Source organism: Gymnogyps californianus, chromosome 2 (assembly GCF_018139145.2).
Source record: "Gymnogyps californianus isolate 813 chromosome 2, ASM1813914v2, whole genome shotgun sequence".
NCBI lineage: Eukaryota > Metazoa > Chordata > Aves > Accipitriformes > Cathartidae > Gymnogyps > Gymnogyps californianus.
In genome coordinates, this window is record NC_059472.1 from 59,897,722 (window position 1) to 59,921,211 (window position 23,490).

Consider the following 23,490-nt stretch of genomic DNA (forward strand, 5'->3'; position numbering starts at 1 on the left):
GGGGCTGTGAAAAAGTAATTAATGAATTTTGAGCACTTCACCCTTTGGGCCCAATTAAATTTTAGTGCTAGTTAATTAGCAGTTAAACTTATTTTGGTTCATTCATCTAGAAAGTGCCTTAAAGAAAAGAAAACTAGATCTCAAGATTACAATTACTTCTAGCATACAAAAATAAATAATAATAATAAATAATAATAATAATAAGCAGAGAGATAAGAAAGGGGCAGATAAAGCCTCATTAAGACAATTATCTTAAAGCACATTTTTAAAGGAGGGTGAAAAATAATCGCTCGTTGTGCTAAACCTATGTTAATCTAATGAACCATGCAGATTCCTGTAGTTTCTCAGTGGTAAGAGGATTTAGTATTAATCTGCTTCATTAAAAATTAATGAGGGGTAAATCAGCTGCTACTTAGTGTAATAGAAAATCATGCTAAATACTGTTTGTAAACTACACTGCACTCAGTATGGCTGCTTTGATGCAGTGCCAAAAATAGCACAAGCAAATTGCCAGATGTTGATAAATGAGTCCTTAACTTTCATTCAGAAGACAGAAAGGAACTTTTCAGCTTGATACCTTCATCTGTTGTGTATGGAACTAGTTTTAGTAACAGAGTGAATGTGGAGTTTCCTTGACAGCAGACCTAGGTGAAGGAAGGTCCTTGGTACTGCCACGACCTCCAGCTCTTGGAGTTCTCTGACCCTAAGTCATGTCACAGGAAAGAAGAGATGTTGTGCTGCCTAATCACAGTTCCCTGAGCTCCTCTTTCTACCTTTCTTGATATTTCCAGGTCACCGGAGATGCTTGGTCTTCCAAGTCAAGGCAGTAAGCTGCTAATCAGCACATTAAACCTAAATTTTTACTATCCTTGAATCATTACTTATCATACCTGTCCAACATACACAGGCACCGTTGGAGTCTGTTCCTCAGTTGCAAAAAGTGGCTCCCATACCCAGCCACGTTTCACTCTTCGAACTGCTGTGAAAGACTGATCTGTGTTTTGAGCACTGTGGTTCTCCAGCATGCTTGGAGAGCAAGGCCAAAGTTGAACCAGCATCAGTATGACAGACAGCAATGCGGAGCAATTCATACTGAACCCCTTTTTCAATCTATTTGCATCTGTGGAAGAGGAGAAAAAGAGAAAAAACTTTGACAAAGCATCACTTCTGTCTTTCCACATTTACATATTGATTCTGTGCTAATATGAGAGCTGATTTGCAGTGTTAAAACCTCCTTCTCTCCCTAAAAGGAAAGAGCTGAAATAAAATCTGTTTCTGATTAAAATAGAGATTCTCTTAGAGACTCTGGCATGAAAGTCAAGTGTTCAACTTTCCTTTATGAATATCCTACACAGGGACTTTCTATGCAAAAAAGGAAAATCATCCTTCAATTAATTCATCTTCCAAATTAAGCTGGGTAATTGTATTGTATAGCCTAGGAATAATTTGATTGGAATAATTGTATGTTTCTGCTTAGACAGGGCTCATTTTGAGCTGCAGTCACAGAACTGCCTGAAGGGTGAACATCTAGCCTTAGTGGCCCTGGTGACTGACAGCTGAAACAGAGCAGTGCAGATTTTTTATTAACCTCTTCTTTCCCTACTTCCCAACTCAGCAAAATGCCTGCAAAAATGCTGAAGGTGGTAGGGTACCATGAAGAAGCAGCAAAAATATGCAACTTTCTCCTTCCTGGTCAATAGAAATTGTCTTAACTGATTTTACCACCTTTGACATTCTTGTCTTCAATTAAATAGACAAAGGGCAAATGCATCTTGAAAGCTGTCGGTTTCTGCAGTTAGTTACATTGGCACAAAGTATTCTTTCAGAAAATGAAGGCTTTGCACAAACTGTATGCTATTATCGACTTTTCAGTGATTTGGGGTACTATAAATGAAACTGAATTTTAAATAAAGTGCAATGCTTAGTTAAGAATGGCCATCTTCTATGAGGCAAAAAAGAAAATTTTGAAAAAATCCTTACCACACACATTTCAAGTCTTAAAACCTTACTTGGCAATGGCATTAGCCATTCTTTTCAAGGCTTTAGCCTTGAAGAATAACATTTCCTATGCAGGAGCAGTCTGGTTTATGAATTTATTACACGCCAGTCAGTTTGTACAGCACATTGGAAAAAATATTTGGCTGCATTTACTTTAGGCCTGAAAAATCCATGAGCCTTTTACCTGTCCAGGATAAAATATAAATTTGTGTATTTTAAGATCATGATTTAAATAATACTGTTATAAATACCCATCCGTATGTGAAGGGAAATGCCATAGTTGCTTAAAATGACAGACAGGTCATACAGACAACTATTTCTTTCCTTCCAGCAATTTTACATGACATTGAACATTATTCTGTTAAAATGTAATCTGCATATGTGTATTTACTGAGAAAAAGATAATGGAGTTCTAATAGCAAGGCATATAGAATTGTAGGTGTTAAAGTGCATGTTCCAATTTCTGAACACTTTCTAGTTTTCAACTGTAAAGCTGTAACAGTGCAAGACGAGACTTGAATGGAAGGAATGTGACTTGGGTACTCTCTCGTTTCAGTTTTCTGTGGAAAATTGCTTATTTTCCTAAAGCTGCAAGAATAATATTTGTGACATGGAAGACAAGGCCAACAAAACTCAATTTGGCTCTCAAATAAAGCTTGAGTGAGGTTTAAAAGGCCTAAAGGCCTTGTAGAGTCTCTCTGTATGATGGGTGTATTTAATGCTAAGCAGTCATTTGCACAGAAACTAGTCTTGAAAATGAACATTCATTTTGTTGCAGTACATACCAAAGGACAGACAACTCAAACAATGAAAGCTGAATAGTCAAAGAGACCTTTCTGAGGAATCATAAAGAAATTTATTTCATCCACTATTTAAATGAGGACACAGGTGTTCAGTCTGGGCCATAGCAAATGCTTCTGGCTACTCATTAGCTGGTGTTTTGGCCACTTGTTCTGACACTGCCCACCTTGTTCAACAAAGTATTTCAGGCTTGTGGGGCAGTATTTCATGCAGAGTGAATGCCAAACAGACACTCATTATCAAACTCGTCTGACAGACAACATGTATACACATCAACATAGTGAGGGTACAGAATATGGCTGCGCTGGTCTACTGTTGGCCACCTTTTAGCAATGCACTCAGCAGTTAACCATCAGCAATGAACAGCTTGAAGAGCATAATTAATATGTCCGTTTCAGTGTCTCCTCTTTACTAATTTATGTTAATAGCCTATGATACACCAATTCAAGCATCACGTCTCGGACAAATTGGGAGGGAATAAACATTTTTAGATTTTGACATGTTGCACACTGTTATGTGTATAAAGACTTTAACGTGAAAATACAGACGGTAGGCAAATTAATGTAAAAAAACATAAAGCTATGTAATGGAATTGAGAGTTATATGTATTTCTGCTTTTCTCTTCTCTGCTATATCAGACATACTCAATTTGCCTTTACTTTCAGGATCTTTCAAAGCATATTTGCTTCCAGTGTCTTCCTACTCATTTGGCATTGAGACACTGCCTCCAGCCTCTGGCCAGCACATGTTGCCATTCTTTATAAATCCAATTGTTCCCCTGTGAAACAATCATCTTCCTTCTGTTCCACAGACTGTAACTCACTCTCAGAAGTAGCTCTTGTAAAATATCCAGAAAATAATTTCTTATTCCCTCCTCTATTTCTAGTCTTTCATTAAAAAACCTAAATTTCAGTGTTACCTACTTAAAGGAAAAAAAGTGTTCACAGTGTTTAAGGTGATTCTGTGCAAAGTCTGCTGCCTATCACAGTGACTAGTATTGTCTCGTTATTCCCTTGTACTCCTCTGTCTTTCCCTATCCATCAGTTGTCTCTTGTTTTACACTTGATTTGTAAGGTCTTTGTAAATGAAATGACCTTGTACTCTGTGTTATAATTATAATATGCAGCAGAAGGGAGGATTAGTAAAAGCACAGAGCTTTTAGGTGCTATAGTAATATGCACAAATAGATAAATTTTTAATAGAATAATCTCTCATTGAAAAAAAAAGACATATTTTCAGAGAAGAGCAAACGAGCTATCACTAATAATTTCCCAAGGGAATGAGAGAAATGGGGACCATTGTTCTGCTCCTGTCCTATTCTTCAGGAAGTACATCTCCACTCTCTCTCACTTGCATTGGATTGCAATAATAAAGACTGATACTTAGAACAGAGTAATAAGAATATCAATTGCAGTTGTAATAAGCAGGCTACAGCTTTTAAAGCAGTATCTTCTTGTTATACACAATGAAAATCACAAGTTTCCTGTAGACTAGGAACAGATTAACCTTCTTGGCACAAAGTTGCAGAGTCCTTTGTAAGGTTTCTTCTAGAACCATCACTAAGTGACATCCTGTCACCATTTGAAACTGGATATTAGTTTCAGGTGTGCTGGTAGTCTGACTTCATTCTGAATTCCCTTTGTTTTAATAATAGTAATATATTTTAAATTATGAACATGTCATTACATTACAAAATAATACCTGCTGTTGCCTAGCATTGAAAGAATAACAATAGGAAGAATAAGAGGTTTAAAAAATACAGCCTCTGGGGTATATTGAAGTTATATATTTGTTGGTGAAAAAAAAAAGACTAAGGGTGGACAAAACAACAGCCTTCTAAAGCATTAAAAAAACCTCAAAAAACAGAGTACAGTGAAGGTGAGGATAAATTCTGTTCCAGTTCTCTTAGCTGAAGAATAAGGAGAAAACAGCTTAATTTTGTAACAAAAACCCCATAATTTGATAAAAGTAAAGCCTTTTAATTAGGAGGTAACAAAACACTGGAACATGGTAACAAGGGACGTGGTAGATACTCCTTAACTAGAGACCATTAGGAGCATCTCGTATATGTACTTGATCCTACTTTAGAGTAGGATTTTGAAACAGTGACTCCTGAGAAAAACAAATCTCGCTGTCCTTGAAAGTACTGAGCAGAACCAAAAATGCCTTACTGAAAGACATTCCTTTTGTGGAGTTTGGTGTTGTCTTTGCTTGTTTTAATAATATCAAGCAAACAACAACAACAACAGAGTGGAAAAATTCATGTAAGCCAATCTAATTCATTAATATGCAGCTTCTGAAACATATTTCTTATCTCAAGCAGAGGCCTAACATGATGTTGTTTCAGTTGCAAGTTCTGTTTTGTGCATCGGTGTTATTATGATTACAGTGAAATTTGTCTCCCTTGTATGTTGCTATCTTTAATTTTCACTTAATAGGATAAAGAAGAAAGGGTATTTGTAACTAACACCTACAGATTACTGTGTTAGAAGAAGTTTGAATGGATAGAAACCTTCATAGTTTCAACTATACATTTGTTCATTTGTACTGTGTCTACTGGTTATTCATCCTAGTTGCATTTTAGATGGCTGATTACTGATAATCCTAGTGTATTATAGTGTTGCTGCTCTATTTTCCTTCCAGAAAAGACTGTATATGGACTGATTTTCATTGACCAGTTTAGGTTTCACACAATATGGTAGACACCTAGGCTATATTATTTCTAGAATTCCCAAAGAATTAATCATATTTATGATGTATTAGAAACCATGGAAGCACCTGAGAATGGTCATGTAGGAATTAGGGCTTCTCCCCCTGAAAAGATGGCGGGATTAACAGCCCAGCTGAAGTCCATCTACACCAATGCACACAGCATGGACAACAAACAGGAGGAGCTGGAAGCCATTGTGCAGCAGGAAAACTAGGACATAGTCGCCATCACGGAAACATGGTGGGATGACTTACACAACTGGAGTGCTGCAATGGACAGCTATAAACTCTTCAGAAGGGGTAAGCAAAGAAGGAGTGGTAGTGGGGTAGCCCTGTATGTTAGGGAGTGTTTTGATTGCCTAGAGCTTAATGACGGTGACAACAGAGTTGAGTGTTTATGGGTAAGAATCAGGGGGAAGGCCAACAAGGCAGATACCGTGGTGGGAGTCTGTTATATAGCACCCAACCAGGATGGAGAGGTAGATGAAATATTCTATAAGCAGCTGGGAGAAGTCTCACCATCACTAGCCCTTGTTCTCATAGGGGACTTCAACTTACCAGATGTCTGCTGGAAATACAATACAGCAGAGAGGAAACAGTCTAGGAGGTTCCTGGACTGTGTGGAAGATAACTTCCTGACACAACTGGTGAGTGAGACAACTAGGGAAGGCGCCCCGCTGGACCTGTTGTTTGTGAACAGAGAAGGACTTGTGGGTGATGTGATGGTTGGAGACTGTCTTGGGCATAGTGATCACGAAATGATAGAGTTTTCGATTCTTGGAGAAGTAAGGAGGGGGGTCAGCAGAACTGCTACCTTGGACTTCCAGAGGGCAGACATTGGCCTGTTTAGGAGCCTGGTTGACAGAGTCCTTTGGGAGGCAGTCCTGAAAGGCAAAGAAGTCCAGGAAGGCTGGACATTCTTCAAGAAGGAAATCTTAAAGGCGCAGGAGCAGGCTATCCCCAATTGCCAAAAGACGAGCCAGCAGGGAAGACGACCGTCCTGGCTGAACAGAGGGCTTTGGCTGGAACTCAGGAAAAAAATGAGAGTTTATGACCTTTGGAAGAAGGGGCAGGCAACTCAGGAGGACTACAAAGATGTCGTGAGGTTATGCAGGGAGAATATCAGAAGGGCCAAATCCCAAGAGACAATAAAAAATATTTCTATAAATACATCAGCAACAAAAGGAGGGCTAAGGAGAATCTCCATCCTTTATTGGATGTGGGGGGAAACATAGTGACAAAGTATGAGGAAAAGGCTGAGGTACTTAACGCCTTCTTTGCCTCAGTCTTTAATAGTAAGACCAGTTGTTCTCAGGGTACCTAGCCCCCTGAGCTGGAAGAGAGGGATGGGGAGCAGAATGAAGCCCCCATAATCCAAGGGGAAATGGTTAGCAACCTGCTACAGCACTTAGACACACACAAGTCTACAGGGCTGGATGGGATCCACCCAAGGGTACCAGGGGAGCTGGCAGAAGTGCTCACCAAGCCACGTTCAATCATTTATCAGCAGTCCTGGCTAACCAGGGAGGTCCCAGTTGACTGGAGGCTAGCAAATGTGACACCCATCTACAAGAAGGGCCAGAAGGAGCATCCGGGGAACTACAGGCCTGTCAGTCTGACCTCGGTGCCAGGGAAGGTTATGGAGCAGATCATCTTGAGTGCCATCACATGGCACATACAGGACAACCAGGTGATCAGGCCCAGTCAGCATGGGTTTATGAAAGGCAGGTCCTACTTGACTAACCTGATCTCCTTCTATGACAAGGTGACTCGCTTAGTGGATGAGGGAAAGGCTGTGGATGTTGTCTACCTCAACTTTAGTACAGCCTTTGACACCATTTCCCACAGCATTCTCCTGGCAAAACTGGCTGCTCATGGCTTGGATGGGTGTACTCTTGCTGGGTAAAAAACTGGCTAGATGATCACTCCCAAACACTTGTGGTAAATGGAGTTAAATCCAGTCAGCAGCCAGTCACAAGTGGTGTTCCCCAGGGCTCGGTATTGGGGTCAGTTCTGTTTAATATCTTTATCAATGATCTGGACGAGAGGATCAAGTGCACCCTCAGTAAGTTTGCAGATGACACCAAGCTGGGCGGGAGTGATATTCTGCTTGAGGGTAGAAAGGCTCTACAGAGGGCTCTGGACAGGCTGCATCCATGGGCTGAGGCCAATTGTATGAGATTCAACAAGGCGAAGTGCCGAGTCCTGCACTTGGGTCACAACAACCCCTTGCAATGCTACAGGCTTGGGGAAGAGTGGCTGGAAAGCTGTCCGGCAGAAAAGGACCTGGGGGTGTTGGTTGACAAGCTGGCTGAATATGAGCCAGCAGTGTGCCCAGGTGGCTAAGAAGGCCAACAGCATCCTGGCTTGTATCAGAAATAGTGTGGCCAGCAGGACTAGGGAAGTGATCGTCCCCCTGTACTTGGCACTGGTGAGGCCACACCTCAAATAATGTGTTCAGTTTTGGGCCCCTCACTACAAGACAGACATTGAGGTGCTGCAGCGTGTCCAAAGAAGGGCAACAAAGCTGGTGAAGGGTCTAGAGAACAAGTCTTATGCGGAGCAGCTGAGGGAACTGGGGTTGTTTAGCCTGGAGAAAAGGAGGCTCAGGGGAGACCTTATCGCTCTCTACAGCTACCTGAAAGGAGGTTGTAGCGAGGTGGTTGGCGGTCTCTTCTCCCAAGTAAGAAGTGATAGGACGAGAGGAAATGGCCTCAAGTTGCACCAGGGGAGGTTTAGATTGGATATTAGGAAAAATTTCTTCACTGAAAGGGTTGTCAAGCATTGGAACAGGCTGCCCAGGGAAGTGGTTGAGTCACCATTCCTGGAGGTATTTAAAAGATGTGTAGATATGGCACTTAGGTACATGGTTTAGTGGTGGATTTGGCAGTATTAGGTTTATGGTTGGATTTGGTGTTCTTAGAGGTCTTTTCCAACCTAAACGATTCTATGATTCTATGATTTTACATATATATCAACTAGTTTAATTAATGCATATGTTTTGTGGTTTTTGTTTTGTTTTTGTGGGTTTTTTTTAAATCTATATAGAACAATGATAAAATCATCCAGATTATGCAAAGTGGTGGACGTAATCATAGAATCATTGAATCTTAGAATCATAGAATCGTTTAGGTTGGAAGGAACCTTAAAGATCATCTAGTTCCAACCCCCCTGCCATGGGCAGGGACATCTTCCACTAGACCAGGCTGCTCAAAGCCCCATCCAACCTGGCCTTGAACACTTCCTGAGACGAGGCATCCACAACCTCTCTGGGCAACCTGTTCCAGTGCCTCACCACCCTCACAGTGAAGAACTTCTTCCTTACATCTAATCTGAATCTACTGTCTTTCATCTTAAAGCCATCTACCCCTTGTCCTATCACTACATGCCCTTGTAAAAAGTTCCTCTCCAGCTTTCTTGTAGGCCGTTCCGGAGAGGGCCCACATTTTCTCTAGTCTTCCTTTTATCACCGACGTACCTATAGAAGCTTTTCTTGTTGCCCTTGATGTCCCTGGCCAGATTTAATTCTATTAGGGCTTTCGCTTTCCTAATCTGATCCCTGGTTGCTCAGACAATTTCTCTGTATTCTTCCAAAGCCATCTGTCCTTGCTTCCACACTGTGTAGGCTTCCTTTTTGTGTCTGAGTTTGACCATGCTGCTATTCTTGCTGCTTCTTACCTTTGCTGATTTTTACAGAGAGGCAGATAATATTTTTTACAGGTTTGGTGTGTTAGAAACTCTTCATTACCATTTTCATTGATTTTTAGCTGCGATTTGATCTTTTGCAATCAGTGCCAAGATATTTTTTTATGTAAGTTTTCCATTCTTCGTGTATTTTAGGTATTTTATTTGGAGATACTAGAAAAAGGCATACTAAACCCCTAAGGAATAAATATGGCATATTTAGCTCCAAGTATGCTGGGTTTGCCCTCTTGTTCCATTGATAACTACGATTGCAGATTGGCACAGTAGAACTCACTATTGTGACAGTAATGTTTAACTGAGTTGATAAAGCAACAGTGGGAAGAAAGGACTAAAATTTGCAAGAATTTATTTTGCTATATGAACTTCATTATTTACTGAATATCATAGTCGTCATATGCCACACATAGATATTGTGTGATTCATTGATTGATTCATTTTTGTGAATGGGTAAATTTGATATTATCCCTGCTGTAGCTCAGGTCACCTTTTCTATAATGCCTCTCAGCTTATGTTTATCTATCTGCCTGATTTCTTTTCTTTATGATTAGTTTAGCATTTAATATTGTTTTAGTTTTAGCTATTATTTGTATTGAATCTGAATATTTTAATTTAGTCTTTTTTGACTTTCTAGTCTTTCACACAATTTTTTTTTTAATAAATTTGGACTGCTACATCTAACAAGTATGCTGAATTTAATTATACTGTGGCTATCAGAACTAACGTCTAAAATGTAATAATGTCTTCAGTCAATTAATTAGAGCTATATCCACAATAGTCTTAGTAGTCTGTTGTACAACTAGCTATTTTAAAAGCTACTACTTAAGCCTGAGAAATGTCTTCTTTAATGCACATCTTGATGTGACATTTGACCAAATTATATTGACTGGTGGTGCATATTAACGCAGTACAGCTGCATGTGTCTCCACTATTCACCCAGCACTTCAATTACATGGACAGCAATTACTTAGATGTTATGAATGTGATATAAATTTCACTTCATTCTAATTGGTACATAATTTTCTTCATTTTGTAAATATGCTACTGTACTATTAGGCAAGGTCTTCAAACTATTATATAGAATTGCCAGAGTAATTATCTGTCAGTTATACATGGACAAAACAGCTTTAGAGAAATGAACTTGTTAGTTGATTAGTGCCTTTAAGTCTATGGATTTTAACCAGTGTAGATCTGACTGACTAGAAATCCTGTCATTCCTATTGTTTTATAATGGTTTACTGACTATCCTTCCAGGTAGTATATTAACACATATTATGACTCCAGTATTTTACTAGAATATCTGTGGCACTGTAGAAAAAACCCAGATGCCATTTCAGATGACAAAACCCTGAGTCTTCAAAGCATGACAAGCAGTAGCCAGAAGTCTGTCCATACTAGAGATTCAAAACATCTTTTACAGTATCAAACTGTGATATTTATTTCTTCAAATCCTATATCTCCCATTAAATGGGAGGGGGATGTAGGACATTTGTAGGGAAATGTAGGACATTTACTTTAAATGAGGGGAAAGAGGTCAAAGGTGAAGGATGAGATTTCCTGCAGTGACTGAAGAAAACAAGTGGTAGAGCTGTTTCCTGTTCAGCCCACAAGCCAAAGGAGATAGTATAGAGGATGGGGTGACATGTTCTATGTTTTACAGCCTCATGCCACAGTATCTTTGGTCGTTCTCATTCCCTTAGTGGAGTTATATTAATCACCAAAAGACATGAGTAAACCAACATGGAGAAACAGCCTTTTTCTGAACTAAAGCCTGTGACTATTGGTGCTATTCTATTCCGTTTGAACTTTGTCATATAAAACTGGCTGCACAATACCTATTTCCTAATGGATGTGAGCATACAAGATGAGATAGCCAGTCTCTTGCCTTTTTCAACCCTGTTCCACCAGTATTTTTAGAAAAGAGCAATGGGTGGCTGATCTGCAGTTTGCTGGAGATATATGTAGCTAAGACCAGCTCAATATTTCTGGGTCTGGTTCAGCATTCTTATGTTTGACTTCTCTTAGGTGACTGCTGCCACTGCTGTGATTCTGTGGACAAAGATTCTCATGATTTTGGAAACATGAAATTATTATTTCACTCACTTTTATCAATCATATTACACAGAGCTGGAAGTGCAGCTTCAAACACTTCAGTCATGCCCGAGGCACAAGGAGACCCAAGTCTTCTTGCTGCAATTCCTTTGAGCTCCTTTAGAAACAGCCTGGTAAAGATGACCCAACCCATCTAAAAAGTCTCTGGGTACAAAGAAAGAGTCACCCACACCATTTCCACCAACAGAATAGAGTGTGTAGGGAACAATAAACTTCTGGTGAGCATGAGTCTGCCAGACTGCTTTCGTTCTGCAGAGGTGACCTTTGGGAGTGCTGGTTAAGGTAAACACTGCATATGGGTGGAGCCAAAGGCAATCCAATATTACTTTAAACTTTCCCTGTAAGTGCTTGTGTTGCTGTTTTTCAGCTGAACCAAGATAATATTAAAATTAAATCTGGAACATCAGAAAGTAATAAAATAAAAATTAGAAGTTTCTTCTTTTGGAGTCTACTGAAATCCCCCAAAGGGACCAGCAGGTATCACTGAGAATTTCACACTGACACACATACACAGAGCTGCAGCAGATTCCCCAGAGGTAATTAAACCTTTAGGATTTCTCCCTGGTTGGTGTGGCATCTTCTCTTCTTTTGGAAGCATAGCTTTTCCACATGTTACTAACTGAAGAATAGAAGTTATTTGGTGAATAGTTTCATAGACAAGAGACACAGATATTCTTACTTCACTTTCTTGTAAGGAAGAAAAAGAAAGGAAAAATGAAGTAGGAATATCTGTGTCTCTTGTCTGAACACTGGTAAATTAATGATTATATTTATTTCTTTTTCACAGACTATTCTGCCATACAGCTACATCCTACTTCAGTCGAGATGCTTCCTAGCTAAAGAAAAATTGAAACACTTACCTTAGGACTTAACTTTATGAAAAAATACATTCATTTTCTGCAGTCATTCAATAGCTCCAGCAATTTTATTCTGATGAAAAAATCAATTTAGTAAACAGATGCTGAGATGCTAAAAGATTCAGTTATGCCAGTAGTTGTGGTACATTGCACTCTCTACACTAAAAATAAGTAAATGTTTAGTTTTAATTGTAGCTTTCCTTAACTATGACTATTATTTATATTTAAGATAGTTTACACTATAGAAAATTATGACTAAACCCATGTCTTTTAGCATAAATATTTTGCTGATTAAAAAGACTAACACATGTACACAGTAAAACCAGAAATTCTTGCCTTCTGGCATTTGCTTTTTATTGTAGAGAAGTAGCAAATCCAATTACAAGATGTTTGATTCACTGGGCAAATCCTACTGGAACATTTTCGGCTCTGCGGGATACCACTCAGTACTGAAGAACCACTTGTCAGCATAACGATGTAAAGGGCCACATTCTGTGATTCACACTTGAATCTGTTTGCCAAATGATTTTCAGGAAGGCACTTCATGAAATGCTCCAAAACTCTCTTTAGAATTCAGATTCCTTTTTTTGCTTTCATTCATAATTATTTTTTGTATACACTAAAACTTATAGTGCAATGAATTCACCTTTCCCATGGTTTCTGAGGAGATTTAATTCCCCCAAACATGAAATGCACAAGGATAAAAAGAAGCTTCAACATTTCAGTTAAGCAGATGCTTTTTGCTATAATTTGACTTATTGTTAAACTGGTGGTTTTTGCTTTAAAGTCAATTTTCCACATAAAATGAGGTAAATCAGAAACACCCTTAAATGAAATCATCCAGTCTATGCCAATGGGAAACTGGACTGAAATCAGATTCAAATGCTTATATTTGAGGAAACTTACCAGGACTCATTTGTAAAGTAAATAATCATACAAACAGTCCCCCACAAGCAATTAAAGAAACAGTACCTTCACATGAAAAAAAGTAAGGAAAAAAAAAAAATTTTTTTTATTTTCATTAACTCACTTTGTGCTCTGTTTATTAATAAACCACATTAAGGTAAATAAAGCAGGGAACAATTACTTTTAACAGTATTAAGACTTTTCATTATAAGTTAGAAAATTTACTCTGATACATAATACAGTTTAAAGAGGCAATTTAAATTCATGAACAGACAATGTCTCTTCCATACATACATACATGCACTCTGTGCACCACCACAGTGGAAGTCAGTCGGAAAAATATTGAAAGAATGCACCTCCCTCAGAAAGGTTGCAATAATATCAGACAGGAAAGGGTAGAATTTGCCTGCTTTTTGATCGAGACAACAAACTGAAGAGTATTTGTAGTTTTCAGAATAGTGAGAAGTAGAGATGGAAGAGACTTAATTGACAAACTTGCTAAAAATGTAATATTGTTTCTTGCCTTTTTATTCTCTTAGTCTAGTTCTCAGCTGATGAATCTTCCATTATGTCCTGCAATGCAGTAACCTCAGTTTCAGTTCTGCTTAGATCTCAATGAGCAGAGGCTTGTCTCTCCCTTATTCCTTTTTTTAATATTTCACTGTTCTGCTCCGCTACCAGGAACGTATCTTATCCTCTTTCTTCACTCATTCTATCAATTACATTAAAGGCTAATATCCTTTTTTTATCTGTCTCATATACCAAAGATATATTAAACCAATGTGGCTCTTATTTGATTCCATTAAAATTTGTAAGAACTTTCCAGGCACCAAGGTATTCAGAACAGGAATAGGAACAGAGCATTAGGTCATACAGGCCAATAAAGGGTGTTGTATAATCAATTTCATGTCAAAGATTTAAAAAAAAAGATTTCTTTTCTTTTCAGTTCTATTTCAAGGTGTGGAAAAAATATTCCAGGTATAGTCCAACAAACCCCATCAGATTTGCAAATTGTGCATATTTTTAAGGGTTTTTTTTAATGAAATCACATTTTGTTAGAGTCATAAAAAAAAAATCCTAAACCTGGAATGTCTTTTCTAGCTATTGATATTTCATCCTCCAAAAATTCTTGACTTTAAAGCTATTTTTAAAGGATATGAGTTACTCTAGACCCCTCTGATATTCCTCTATTCTAACACAACAGCAGAGAATAGTTTCAGGTGGAAAAAAAACCCAAAAACATAAAAAATCTAAGTTGCATTGTATCCAGGACCTAAGTCTTGACACTCTTCATAGTCAAGTCGCCTTTTCTTCCTGTGATATCTCAGAGCATAAATTTTGTCCATTACTTTCATGATTATCCATAAAATAAAATTCTACTTTGTCTTATCATCTTGCTACTTGGTACGTGCAACATATCTACTCCTGCAAAATGAAGGGGGAAAATACTGTTTATACTTCCATTATCATTCAACATAGTCCTCACCTCAAATTGAATTAAGATACCTTGGGACATTCTTATTAATTATAAATTCCCTTTTGACTAAAAATCCATTAATCAGAAAGTCAGGAACACCATTAGAATTTGTGTTGAAACTTGCCTTTCTACAAGTCATTGTTCAGGTTGTACTGTGGTTTTGGGTGGTTTTTGTAAGGTACTTCATCTATGTAGGAAATAGCCTTTGAAAAGTTCCTAGCTATTATTTTGTGCCTTGAACACCCACACATACTTCTGGCAAAATGCTGCCTTTTTAACACACTTTTATCTCAGGTCCTTAAATTCTGGTAATTCTTCAAGTGTATTACACTATTTTAGAGGGGAAAAGGAAAAACAAACAAACAAACAATGAGAGCAGTGGAAAATTGGATTAAAAATTCAATATGGCTAAAGACTTCAAAGTAACCCCCAAAATTCAGCTGATATTATTTCAGCTAATTGTTATTGTTAGTTGATAAGTTTACTTATCTTCTGGATTAATACTCTTGATAGAAGAAAGCCAGACACCCAGTTTTCTTTGAAGCTGGCAAAATATTTTGTTATTTCTCCATATTTTCTGTTCTGTTTTTTTTTTTTAACTTTTCATTCATTTCTTTCTTTCTCCAACCAGTTTTTACCTTACTACAACATGATTCTTCCTCTTCCTAGCCTACATTGAATTCTCCTTTCTCACTGAGAAGCTGAGGCACTGAGGGTCCCTCCCCACTTTTTTCCCATTCTTCATTTAAAAACTGTTTTTCTGTTTGCACCTAAGATTGATGAACTACCTACTCATCCATCAGTTCTGTCTCCACCACTGTAACTCATCTGCCATAACAGTTTATTGCATCTTGATCCAAGTTTTTTACCTCTCTTTAATCTTTGTGTGTCATTATCCCCTTGTTACGTGTGTGAGCCTCTGGTGCTTCTCTGTTCCATGTTATCTCTCAATCAGTCAGGCCTCTCTGTATGGATTTCTTTTGATATTTTACTTCATAGAAACCTATTGTAAAAAATAAATTGTGCTGTATTATATTGTTGAGCCAGAATCCCTGTGAGTCATTCAGAGGGTAATTTTGCCTGTTTCAAGAACACTTATGTACTTTGTAGCCTTAGCTTTTGTATCTCCATCTGAGCAGGTATCTTCAGTACTTTAAGTATTACTAGAGTGTTAAAATGCATGATCAAACTCAACATTTTTAAACTTCATCACCTACTTTTTCTTTCACCTGAAGAAGCTTCTTAAGCCAAGAAGCAAGTGGAGGAGAGAGGCAGAAATAGGAGTTCACACTAAAAGTAAATCCTGGCTAAGATGACTTTAGTAGGGTAGGAATCATGCTGAGTGGTGACAAGAAGTGAGAGACTAGAAGAACCTGGTGTTTAAAATGCAAGACTTTATTTTCATGCAGTGATTAGGCAAGAAAGAAGCTAGACATGGAGTCAGACCTGCAGTGGAAAGGAGCACTAGGTGTGCTGGGCCAGGGGCCTTTCAGTGCACGGGAGACATTCACAGGATGAATTACCTCCTGGTCTGTGCACACTGCTGTAGAGCAGGGCTGTGGAAACCAGCAGGCAGGTCCTTGGCATGTTTCGATTTTCTCCTCAGCTTTAAAAGTCAGACTTAGCTAAAATCTATAAATATATCCAGTTTACCTCAGTTGAAGTTATTCAGAAATATTACTTCTGGAATGGTTTTGTGTCCTTTCAACTGAAATCTGTAGGTTGTAGAAATTCAATGCAAGAGCCCCATGTCTGTTAGAAAGCAGCAGAGCACTCTGTTAAGTATTAAGTACTCTCCCAGTTGTTTCAAAAGAATATTAAAACCACCAAAGGCTGGTATTTGTGCTGTGACATTAGTGTGATGTGTTGCATGGTCAAAGTGGTTTCTCCAGAACAAAGGAGGTAAGAGAATGGATTAAGAAGATTATAGATGTTATTGTTTTCAGACCTTGATGATGAAATGGCACAACGTGTACCACCAAAAGAAGTTTTGCAGTCAAGAAAGGAGCAAAGTTTATGGAAGGCAGAAGTAGTCTGAGAAGATTTCAAAGATCCATGAAGAACTGTGTTGAAAAGGAGGAAGGCTTGGGAGTTGAACTAAGGAAGAAACATGAGGCCTTTGCAAATAGTAAGCTTATCCACAGATGATGCATGTTTGAAGAGCTAACAGCTCCAGGATTTCTGTTTTTCTTTTAAATAAGAATGTGTAAAGGTAAAATATTAATTTCCTGAATAAATTTTCTGAATAAAGAAACAAAGTAACAAGGTAAAGTTTAAAAAAAACAAACCCAAACCCAACCAACACCAAACTAAATGAAACTTGAAGGTATATTATGGGTAAAATTGTCTTTCTATGACTAAATTCATACCATTATCTGTATTAATTTTCTTAAATAGAAGCAACTAGATAATAACCATTGTTTGACCTTGGAAACTCGCCTATAAAAATTAGAGACTTATGGTGTTTAGTTGGCAAAATATGATCAGGACTATTTCTGTCATGATCATTTCAGTAAATTTTATTACCATTTATATTGGTAACTTTTATATGTCTCTGTAAATTCAGCTAGCAGCTCATGGAGAAGAGCAGGAAAAACAAGCGTGGATTTTATTTCCCATCCCTCACTGCATTAATTACTATGTTTGTGAGAGGAGTGGGGGAGTTTCCTGTAGGAAGTAATATTTTAAGAAAATCCCAGGATAGGAGATAGGAGACCTCTTCATGGAGATAGGCATATTTTTTGTGAAATTGATGTGTAAGACTTTGGGTACTTCTTTCAAAGTTCATCCCTTCACAGTGGCTCATGAAAATTTGTAGTGAAGACATAGCACTTCAAAGTCCGTTGAAATGAGTGGATACTTTTCAAGCAACTTCTTGGCCTTGGACCTGGCTATCAGCATGCCTGCTTTGTAGACATTTCCTTTCCTTCATCAGACTTGAGAGCATTCTCTAGTTCCTACGCAGCCAAGTGGATAACTTAAATGCATATAAACATGAATATGCATGACCTCTCAAAGATGGTATGATTCATTAAATCAGATTGTTTAAATTTGCCCCCAAAATAAGTTCTCACAAAAGAAATTACTAAAATGGGTTTCTATGGATATCTCACTTCTTTAAAGCTGGTTTCATCCACACAATCCCCCTTCTTTCAGGAGTCTGTCAGAGTTTCTGACTTTAATTCATTGTAAGCCAGCTGAAACTGGGAAGTCCATAAAGTTGCCATAGTAACTGAATGGACAAGGACTTAATTCACTAGTTTATATAAGCCAGAACTCATATCCTGCAGACAGTAATGGTCTTAAATTATTTAGGTCTATAAAGTCCACCGTTAATGGATTATATATATATTTAATAAATAGGTGTCAGCTCCTTAGTTAGTGAAAAATGGGCTTTGATTGCCCCATGCTGTCTCAAAAGTAGTTGTATGTTTGATAGTAAGCCAATCAAAAAGTCAAGGGGAATGAAAAGGAACAAGAAACCAGGGTATGGTAACAGTAGTGCTTTCCATGTTAAGAGAGGCTGTGAGGTATGTTATTAATTTAAGAGTTTATTTCAAAAAAGTTCCCCAAACTGAGCTGTTGTTCAAGCCGTGTGGATTTAACAGTAACAGAGGACAGCACACTTTGAATTTTGCAGTCCAGTGAAAACAACAGGACTGGGGTCAATTGTTATTGTTCCCAGTCCACAGATATAATTTGCAGCAGCACTGCTCAGGTAACAAGAAACATGTGGAAGAGCAAGACTGAAGGAGAAGCCTCTTGAAGAATGGGTTATGGATCACATAATTTTGTCCTGGGCAGCGTGATTTATTTAGGGGCACTGCATTCTTTTGGATTAAAATAAGAGTGTGACATAGTCAACTGTTATGCTGGGTGGTGTCAAGATGGATGTGACAAAATTAAGTAATAAAAAATAATTATATATTTGCTTAGTTCAGACAATTCCCTGCTTCACAGCTCCTTGATCACGAACTGAAAATCTTTTACTTTGAATTGATTTGAGATCACCCACTAACTCTGAGAACAATTACAGTTTTCTTTTTCTGTCTGCTTAATTCTGCCATCCTTCCCCACACCTTCTGCTTTATGCAACATTTAGCAATCGGGCAGATTAAAATCGTAAACCAGGCCTGCTGCACTGCAACTTTCCTAAATAGCATTGGTAAACATTACAAATATCATAAACATTCTTTAGGAACTTTGCACTAGTAAATGGATAGGGACATTTTAATCATCGAATCTACCTATACCTTCAATGTCTTAGAGAACCAATTCTATATAATTTAATTCCCTAGATTAATGAATTCTGTAGCTCTTTTTCATGAGATTCCTGAGTACATCAGTTATTCGTTTTAATCCTGCAAGTGTGAAAAGAACAGCCCGGATGGGAATTGCCACTACAGCTTTATTGTATTTTATGTTGCTTTATTTCATTCTTTTCTTGCATTTTAATTCTAGTGCCAGCTTTCAGCAGGATGTTGAACCTGAAAGTTTCCCCTGCACATTTAATTCAAAGAGCAGACTGACACCTATATTTCTCCCTGAATGGAATTCCACTGCTCATCATGCTATCAGACTTTATCAATAGATTTACATTTTGTGTCATGCCAGCTATCTCCTATCATTCCAGGTGGTTTGGGTCCTTTTATAGATTCTTGCCCAGGACTTCTAAATAGTGGATAAATGGCATGAAAGGCAACAGGATGTGGAAAACTATTCAGGGAAATAAAAAGAAGATTGTTAACAAAAGTGAAAGAAAACAAGGAACAGTCAGATCATAGAATCATAGAAAAGAATCATAGAATGGTTTGGGTTGGAAGGGACCTTAAAGATCATCTAGTTCCAACCCCCCTGCCATGCACAGGGACACCTTCCACTAGACCAGGTTGCTCAAAGCCCCATCCAACCTGGCCTTGAACACTTCCGGAGACGAGGCATCCACAACTTCTCTGGGCAACCAGTTCCAGTGCCTCACTACCCTCACAGTAAAGAATTTCTTCCTTACATCTAATCTAAATCTACCCTCTTTCAGTTTAAAACCATTACCCCTTTTCCTATCACTACACTCCTTGATAAAGAGTTCCTCCCCACCTTTCCTGTAGGCCCCCTTTAAGTATTGGAAGGCTGCTATAAGGTCTCCCCAGAGTCTTCTCTTCTCCAAGTTAAGCAACCTCAACTCTCTCGGCCTGTCCTCACAGGGGAGGTTCTCCAGCCCCCTGATCATCTTCGTGACCCTCCTCTGGACCCACTCGAGCAGGTCCATGTATTTCTCATGCTGGGGGCCCCAGAGCTGAATGCAGTACTCCAGGTGGGGTGTCACGAGAGCAGAGTAGAGGGGGAGAATCACCTCCCTCAACCTGCTAGCCAGACTTCTTTTGATGCAGCCCAGGATATGGTTGGCTTTCTGGGCTGCAAGTGCAAATTGCTGGCTCATATTCAGTTTTTCATCCACTAATACTCCCAAATCCTTCCCCTCAGGGCTGCTCTCAATCCACTCATTGCCCAGCCTGTATTTGTGCTTGGGATTGCCCCAACCCATGTGCAGGACCTTGCACTTGGCCTTACTGAACTTCATGAGTTTCATACGGGCCCACCTCTCAAGCCTGTCAAGGTCCCTCTGGATGGCATTCCTTCCCACCAGCATGTTGACTGCACCACACAGCTTGGTGTCATCAGCAGACTTGCTGAGGGTGCACTCATTCTCACTGTCCATGTCGCCAACAAAGGTGTTAAACAGCGTTGGTCCCAATACCGACCCCTGAGGAACACTGCTCATCATTGCTTTCCACTCGGACATCGAGCTGTTAACCGCAACTCTTTGAGTGCGACCATCCAGCCAATTCCTTATCCACTGAGTGGTCCATCCATCAAATCCATGTCTCTCCAATTTAGAGACAAGGATATTGTGCAGGACAGTGTCAAATGCTTTGCACAACTCCAGGTAGATGACATGCATTGTTCTTCCCTTATCCACCAATGCTGTAACCCCATTGTAGAAGGCCACCAAATTTGTCAGGCACGATTTGCCCTGATACACCACTATCGTAAATTTCTTTTGTTGTCCCATACAATAATAGAAGTGTTGGGGTTTTCTTGTGATTTTAGGTAAGTTTTGCTTTGTCTAGGAAGCTCTTAGGAGCTGTGAGATAACATAGGCAGCTGCCTTAATGATAGGTTTCCTCTCATCTCCCTTCTCCAACCTCCACTACTGTTCAGCACATTTTGACTTTTTAGTGGTCTCTTATGGAAAATGTTTTTTATTAGAAGATGTCCTATAATTCAGGACTTCTGATATAAAAAGAGTTTTTATGTTTTTTTTTTCATTAGGTTTTTTTTCCCTCAAAGGCTGTTACATATCATATGAACTTTGCATTGTGCATGCTACAGCCTATTTAGCCTTCAACAGTAAGCGTTAATTTTAAAGCAAATATCTGTCCTCCAGAATTAAAAGGCCACTCTGAAAATCAGTGCCTAAATCACAGAAATATATTTAACTGCTTTCACAAAGGACATCATATGCCAGTGTAATGAATGGAAGGGTATTTTCCAATGCAGGGTATTTGCAAAATACAGAGATGTTCTCGATTACCTTGGGTTGAAACTTCATTCAGTAGTGCATCATAATTTCACTAATGCTTTGTTTAAAAAGCCCTAAGATTAAAGTATTTAGACAACCGGCTGAAAATTTGTGTAGAGATAAACCAGGATTACTCCTTGGTCTCAAGGTTTTGCTATAGAGAAGGATGTACAAAAGAGTACTAAAAATATTGTAGTCCTGAGTTGTTGCTGTTATTACCAAAAACTGTCATCCAGGAAAGTAGATTCTGTACATTTTCCCTCTCATTTTCCTTCAAATTACTTTTGTGACCTCCTTGCCCTTGACTGAAATATGACTCAAAATGTATGTCGCTAATGCTGATTATGTTATTGTACTATTTCACCCTTGCAGCTGTGCAGTAACAAAGGAGTAGAAACAGGAACAGGGTATTGGCATGGTGCTGTGGAATCTTAAGGACGGCACAGAAATCCTTCTCTCTGGGATGGGGCCAGGGCTGTTATCCACGCTAAGACTGTTAGCATAGCAATGTGAAAACAAAACAAAAATTCCCCACTGGATAGAAAGTATAGTTTTCCTAACAAATAAATACAAGGGTTTCAAGATTTCTTAGTAGAACATGAAAATAAGCTCTGCTCTGTAGAGTAACCAATAAATCTAATGTGTTGACTCATTGCTGAAATAGTGTCAAGAAGGATTAGATAAAACTAAAGGAAACAAATGTATGAAACATTCACACACAACCTCCAAAAGAAAAGAGGTAACATGCCAGCTAGAACAGGGAGTAGACAAAGGATTTTAGATCTTTTGAATTTGCCTTTTGGGATGTCTTGCCATTTTCTCTACTTGATGTCAGGTGATTTTTACAGAATGCACACAGCAATATTTAAAATAAATAAATAGAACAGTACTACTGCTTAAAATTGCAATTTGCTTGAAAAAATTATTTTACCTTGAGGAAATGGTTGAACTCCGAGCTGTTTCAAAGTTGAAAAAATCCAAGCGGATCAAATTCTCTGAAATGCTTCAAAGGAATATCTTTCTCTGTTAAAAAGAATTAGAAGGGGGAAAAAAAAAGTTATCTTATACAAATCCAGTTGGTTCATATAAACAGGAAAAGAGGGCATTTTTATCTGTGGATCACACCACTCCATTTTTTTTCAAATATTGATATCAAACTGGATGCTGAACTATTTGCAGCTAGGATCAAATAGAGACCGAACAGGCTTTGTGAAAAGGCAATCTTAAAGCAAAATATGATCTATTATCAGGATTCTTGCAATTCAGTCTATCTGGATTTACAATGCCATCTTTGTGGAAACAGCAACTGATTCAGTATACCGGCCACATAATTCATCTGCAATGAAAGCACTTCACCTTGAAGAGCATTTCCTCTACTGGCTCTCAGTCGAACATTGTTCTGTATTAAAAATTCAGTTATTTTTGTGCTAAATGGTAAATGAATTGTAAGAAGTCCCCTTTTTACCCCCTCAGAGGACTACCTTGCTCTTTTGCAGTCCTCTTAAAGGATAATTTATAGTTTATAGCTTTTAGTTTAACATAAGTTTTTTCAGTAGCACCATGACTTTAGGTTGCCTTTTCCCTCTCTTCTAACATCAGCCACTTTTGCTGCCCCTGGTTAGCCCCTCATGTTGTTTGTTGTTTGAACGGAGAAATCATATGCTATGAATTGAATGAACTACAAAAAAAAAAAAAAAAAAAGTTTTTTTTGCCAGTTTATTTACTACTTGTACAATAGAGGAGAAGGTTTGAAGGGAGAAAATGCCTGATGAGGTAGGAGAGTGACTGGGATGCTTACAGCATGTTTATGGCTTCAGCTCCTTAGTAAAGATGGTACTGTTTCTTTTCAAGGCTAAGGTTAATCTCTTCATGTCACAGGGCTTTTTCTTGTATAGTGTTCAGTTTGTTGAGCATCTTAATACAATATCTAAGAACTACTTCCAACCTTACTACCTCTAAATCCAAACGCTTGTTCCTCTTTAGGATGCTTAGACAATATCCCCAAAACAATGTATTTTTTTCTGTGTAGGAAGCAGAGGGATGAAAAGAACTGAAAGAAAATTAATATTTCAATATAATGCCTTTTGAAAAGATTTTAGCACAATTTCCTAACTAATACATAAATATCACGAAGATTGACTGAATACAAGAACCAGTGCAAAACAGAAAGTACTTGGAGCTTAATCACTTTACCCGTCTGATAAACAAGATTCTTCCTGGCTTTCTCATTCTTTATAGAAAGAGGTCTTTGACTTGGTTGAGTTTAATGGAGTAGATTAGATTGACATCTATAGGTTTTGCTTAAGGTTATCAGCAAATGCCAAATTAATCTCAAAATGTGGTAAAAG

General features: G+C 38.3%; 1 protein-coding gene across 1 annotated transcript in view; it reads right to left on the reverse strand.

Moving 5' to 3' along the window:
* The window catches only part of LOC127029978 (cadherin-19-like), a 61,582-nt gene extending 39,460 nt beyond the window's left edge, over positions 1-22,122 (reverse strand). Inside the window, exons 1-2 of the mRNA XM_050915865.1 lie at positions 22,074-22,122; positions 891-1,120 (exon numbers count right to left, since the gene is read on the reverse strand). Coding sequence (XP_050771822.1) covers positions 891-1,091 — 201 coding nt within the window. The 5' untranslated portion in view covers positions 1,092-1,120; positions 22,074-22,122. The remainder of the gene's footprint in view (positions 1-890; positions 1,121-22,073) is intronic.
* Positions 22,123-23,490: the final 1,368 nt, after the last annotated feature.